This window comes from Echiichthys vipera (assembly GCF_963691815.1).
Source record: "Echiichthys vipera genome assembly, chromosome: 20".
NCBI lineage: Eukaryota > Metazoa > Chordata > Actinopteri > Perciformes > Trachinidae > Echiichthys > Echiichthys vipera.
Genome location: NC_139845.1, coordinates 23,594,267 through 23,600,266, shown reverse-complemented (window position 1 = coordinate 23,600,266; position 6,000 = coordinate 23,594,267). Strand labels below are relative to the sequence as shown.

General features: G+C 37.9%; 2 protein-coding genes across 2 annotated transcripts; both read left to right on the top strand.

The window, feature by feature from the left end:
- Window positions 1–1,039: 1,039 nt before the first annotated feature.
- LOC310963012 (histone H2A-like) lies at window positions 1,040–1,423 on the top strand (the record flags this gene model as incomplete). The annotated part of the gene is made up of 1 exon (XM_083935642.1): window positions 1,040–1,423. One exon carries the CDS (start codon window positions 1,040–1,042, stop codon window positions 1,421–1,423), a length of 384 nt encoding a protein of 127 aa, XP_083791768.1.
- Window positions 1,424–3,872: 2,449 nt separating this feature from the next.
- On the top strand, window positions 3,873–4,184 carry LOC310962752 (histone H4; the record flags this gene model as incomplete). The annotated part of the gene is made up of 1 exon (XM_083935309.1): window positions 3,873–4,184. One exon carries the CDS (start codon window positions 3,873–3,875, stop codon window positions 4,182–4,184), a length of 312 nt encoding a protein of 103 aa, XP_083791435.1.
- Window positions 4,185–6,000: the final 1,816 nt, after the last annotated feature.

The following is a 6,000-nucleotide window of genomic DNA, read 5'->3' as shown; positions in this document are numbered from 1 at the left end:
GGCAACTTTAAGCGGCAGTGCTTACTAGTACGGTGTCGTAAGAACCTCACATTTCTGAAGAGTTTCTCTCATGTGTGGAGGAAATATATTGCACTAATTTCCCATTTAATCTGTCACATTTCATTTTGAAATCTTGTGTTTGTATTTACATTATTAAGGGTTCCCACACCTTTTCCAAGGTCAAAATAAAGCACTTTCAAGGTCCATTTTCAGGGTTTTCCAGCACATTACAGCTCTTACATGCATACATTTACGTACATATTTCTACGAATGCATTCATAATGAAAATTATAGTTTCACATTTTTCAAAATCATGTTAAAAGACACGATATTATGCTATAAACAACTAAGATTGTGTCCCGTAATACCAGAATGATAAGAATTTAAATTATATCCCATAGCTAATTGTTCTTAAAGAATTGCGGATACATTTCAAGCACTTCATCCAAAATCCAAGCACTTTTCAAACCTTGAAGACACAACATTAAAATTCAAGCATTTCCAAGGATTTCAAGGCTTGTTGACGTGATTTTGTTGTTTTAATGATGTAACTTTGGATCTAACTTTGACCAAACACACAAAAGGAAACTTACAGAATTAGAAAGGGAACAGGATCAAAAACCATATAAAATGTATCATTAATTTACTTCTGATTAATACAGAAACTTGATATATTGTATTTTTTTTTATAAAAATCTATGTTTTATTTACACAAATGCAAACAGACCAAAAAGAAACCACAATTTCAGCAATTTATAATAAACATGGACTTTAAAACAGTAAACATAGGGACATATGGATTTTTTTAAGCCTTTCATATGTTTTATTGTTTGTTATGGTACCTCTATGTTTATAATTTAGTCTTCTTCTGTTTAAGAATTTTTAAACTGGAGAAAAAAAATTGGCAGTTGTCTGACCTGGTTTCTGATTGGACGGTTACAGATACGCTCACTCTGGCCAATTAGAGAGCAGCTTCAGAGATATAAGACCGGCCTGGGCGCTTGATCTGCATTCTGAGCACTCTCAACGAACAGGAAACATGTCTGGAAGAGGCAAAACCGGTGGTAAGGCCAGAGCGAAGGCAAAGACCCGCTCCTCCCGTGCCGGGCTCCAGTTCCCAGTCGGCCGTGTTCACAGGCACCTCAGGAAGGGAAACTACGCCCAGCGTGTGGGTGCCGGCGCCCCCGTCTATCTGGCGGCTGTGCTGGAGTACCTGACCGCTGAGATCCTGGAGCTGGCTGGAAACGCTGCCCGCGACAACAAGAAGACCCGCATCATCCCCCGTCACCTGCAGCTGGCTGTCCGCAACGACGAGGAGCTCAACAAGCTGCTGGGCGGAGTGACCATCGCTCAGGGCGGCGTGCTGCCCAACATCCAGGCTGTGCTGCTGCCCAAGAAGACCGAGAAGGCCGCCAAGAAGTAAACACCCGGAACCTTCAAGGGACACAACAACAACAACGGCTCTTTTAAGAGCCACCCAATTCTTCTTAGGAGCACTCCTTATATATATACACACACTCGCACACACTATATTCAAAATGTATAACATGTATTATTCAAATAATTAACTAAATGAACAGACCCTACATATTAAAATTAAGTCAAAGCAACTCATGAATTACATTAAAAGTTAAAGCCAGTAAAATGAGAGCCTGTAAACTAAAACCTCACTATGCAGACTTTTCTTGAATGTGCACTTTAATATGGGAATTACTCATATTATAGTTCCTCCTTTTTATATATAATATATACTCATTTTAATGTGATATGTAATGGTGTATTATAGCTGAACAACACAATTAAATTCTTCTCTGTACTGTGATACCAAGCAATATATTGCCGCTATGTAGCCAGTCATTTAACTGAAGTAAATAACAAATCCTAACTTAGGTTAAAGCAACTCCAGAATGACCTTTTATTAAAGTTAGAAACTAAAGTCAGTGAAGAAAGTAAAAAAAGAGTGAAGGGAATAAAAATGGAGAGGGAAAATGAAATGCAACTTAACATCACTATACAGCCGTGGTTCTTAAATGTGCAGTTTAATATGGGAATTCTGATTTTTCCCTGTTTATATACTGACATGTATATTTGTTTTAATGTGACATCATCACAGCATACTGCAGCTGAGGAGCCAATCATTTAGCTACAACACAATTGAAAGACAATAAAAAAAAAAAAAATATATATATATATATATATATATATATATTTATATATAATATATCTATTTACTGTGATACTGAGCGATATATGGCAAATATGTAGCCAATCATTTATCCAAAACCAAAACTAATGTCGACATTATGTTAAAGCAGCTCAAGCAATGAACGAGATTTAAAGAAAAATTAATACACGTCAACCTGAGGAGCACTCGAGTATTATCTGAGTATGTGTATTTATATATATATATATATATATATATATATATATATATATATATATATATATATATATATATATATTTTTTTTTTTTTAATGGGTTTCCAAACAATGGATTTGCTTCATGCAGGATAAAGGTAAAGTTGTCAATCATGAAGCTGAATTAAAAATGAATTTACATGAATGTACATGTTAAAGCTACTAAAGAAATGTGCTTTAAAAAAATATGTATATACACACACACACACATATATATTTAAATATAGTGGATGGGCGCAAAACCAGGTATTATTAATGAATAAAAAGTGCAATATAACCCCGTCAAAGTGGCTGAAGAAATAGGTATACTATGAATAAGTATTAATACATTTCAATTCAAAGCTGCACTAGGATAAAAGTGGCAGATACGGTTTCTCTATATTAACTTGGGCGGCTGTGGCTTGGTGGCAGAGTGGGTTGTCCTCTGTTCGAGAGATTGGTGGTTCGATCCCCATCTCCCCCTGGTCCACATGTCGAAGTGTCCTTGGGCAAGACACTGAACCCCGAATTGCTCCCCGTGCTGCGCATGGGTGTGTAAATGTAGTGTGAATGGTTAGATCAGATTAGATGGTATGTAGATGTCCACTGCCATCAGTGTGAATGTCTGTGTGAATGGGTGAATGTGACAGACACTGTGAAGCGCCTTGAGTAGTCAGATGACTAGAAAGGCGCTTTATAAGTACAAGTCCATTTACCATTTACCAACTTAACATGCAAATCATTCATTAATGCTCCTTTTAGTCAAATGCATGGTGTGTTGTAACGTTAGTGTGAATGCAGATTCAGGGACTTGTTTTGGGCCGGGTAGATCTTTTAATCAGTCAGTGTTTAGTTTTTATTAAATCAAGAATGTTTATTGGCAATTCAGCTCCTTTCTTGAAAGGACAAATGAGATTTGTGTTGTTTCAATAATGCAAACTCTGCACGCTAATATGTGGTGCTTTGTGATATTTTGAAAGTGATGAAAAAGAAACTTTGAATATTTTAAATAGTATATAAATAGTTAAAATGTACTTTAAATGTGAATTCATATAAACCTTTATCCAAATATGACACAGGTAAACTCAAGAAGTCTGACAAGATGGCGACTCCCGTAGGTGAGGACGATTGGATCAAGTTGAGAGAACGGACCAGTGTGTGTGTGTGTGTGTGTGTGTGTGTGTGTGTGTGTGTGTGTGTGCTACAATCGTTGACTGATTAAACCCTGGGACATGTAAGAGATTTAATGAGTATATTGAATCTTTTTTAAAAATTAAAAAAAAAAACACCCCAACTCGCAGATGGGGAAAATCCCGAGCTGCACGCGAATGCAGCATAAACGGTGGACGGACCGGTGCAATAGCATCTTGGCGCACAGTAAACGTGAGTGTTTTCTTTCACGTCCGCAGTTCAGATGTAAATACAGCCGGTTGGACACCATCGCCTCATTCGGTTCAAACACACTGAGAAGCACGATGTCTGGCAGAGGAAAAGGCGGGAAAGGACTCGGCAAAGGAGGCGCCAAGCGTCACCGCAAAGTTCTCCGTGATAACATCCAGGGCATCACCAAACCCGCCATCCGCCGTCTGGCTCGCCGCGGCGGAGTGAAGCGTATCTCCGGTCTGATCTACGAGGAGACCCGCGGTGTGCTGAAGGTCTTCCTGGAGAACGTGATCCGTGATGCCGTCACCTACACCGAGCACGCCAAGAGGAAGACGGTGACCGCCATGGATGTGGTGTACGCTCTGAAGAGGCAGGGCCGCACCCTGTACGGCTTCGGAGGTTAAAGCGATGACGACCTGCCGGAACAAAACCCAACGGCTCTTTTAAGAGCCACACACTTGATCTGAAGACACGCTTCCTCTCCTCAGTCCTATCCAACTGTGTGACCTGTCCTTCCTGTAGCTTCCAGCTATATCCCGGAACAAAAGCCCCCGACTTGACGGAAGTAAAATAACTGTTTTATGTATTGTTACCCAGATGATTATTGACTAAATAGCACAACAAAATGAATATTAAAATGGTTACTCACACTAATGAGTCTGCTGATCAAACTTGGCACCATCTCACAATTTGTCTTTAATTTTACACTTTCCCTTTTGAGATTTCTTCAAAATGAACTGCCCTCACATTTCATATAGTCATTTATTATTGTAAAAATGTTGATCAATTTAGCTTTAATTTGAAGCAGCTGGCATTCAGATTGGCCATCTGTGTCGTCGAGTTTTTTACTGTTCTGTGGGTTGGACATCTTTCAACTTGTAGGTGGCACACTCATAGACATATATTTTTATGTTATTTTTTATTTATATGTCTATGGGCACACTACTTTATTCAATTCAATTCATTTTTATTTATAGTGTCAAATCATAACAAAAGTTATCTCAGGACACAGACCAGGTATATACCACACTATTATTTATTTATAGTACACATGGACCCAAAAATTCCCCTGTAGAGTACAGGGGCAACGATAACCTTCCCATTAACAGGCAGGAACGTGGAACAGACCAGGCTCTGTGGAGGACGGACATCTCTCTGCTTGCACAGCTTTAAATGAATCAGTAGAAACCATGTATGAAACCTTACATTTATTGAAATTATATACACTAAAAAAAAGTCCAAAATTCTCCGGTGGCCCACTCTGTAATGGTTTGTTTAGTCGCAGACAGTATTGAATTCAGTGACTCAACAAGCAGAGATGAGGTGTTCAGGTTGGATGTTCCTGCCAGGAAGTGTTTGTTTTTTTAATCTAGTGTAATTTTTGCAGATCAGATGTTTTATGCTTCCAGTTATATTTGACCTTTCTAGAGGATGCATCTTTATTGGCAGTCACAGGACTGTTGTGCTCGTGGACTGACTTTAAGTATCGTCCTTTTCTACAGCCAACTACCTTTATTTTGAAATTTCACGTCACCCTGTAATAATGGGCTCTTAATTATGTTCAATAAAGTTGCATTTTTGTTTCCATTAAAAGTTTGCATATGATTTGTCTTCACTGACACCTCCACATTGTAATATTTGATTTCAAAATGTATTTTTGTAACGTCCCAATATTCAGGACTAAATTAACTGTAACTACTTTTTCAATAAAGTAAAAACAACAAAGGCCATCGATAAAGTTTTTTCAATAAAGTTAAAAACATAACTATTGCGTCACTTCCGTCGAGCCAGGAGCTTGTATATATATATATATATATATATATAGAAAATATTTTAATTCAATGTATGGTGTGAAATGCACGTTGAACTTCAGCAGTGTCCACACATTATCCAATTGAAGACAGTACATAGAAATGGCTGCTCACTGAACACTAGAGGATGTGTGTGCGCGCTATTAATATATGCACGTGTTCCTATAATGCTTCGTTATCTAGACTGAATGTAACAGTAAACGGAGTTTTGGGTGTGATAAGTCAATATTTCCCACGCTTCATAATAGCTTAATTCTTATTGTGGAAGTATTTAATTCAATATTAGATTTTTAGCGTTAGGATTAAGTGAGTTTATACTTCTTCCTGCTCCTTTTCGCGCATGTAAATTGCTGTTTTAAATGTTTATGAATGTTACTAAATAAACACCCTGTCTTATATTAAACGGGCT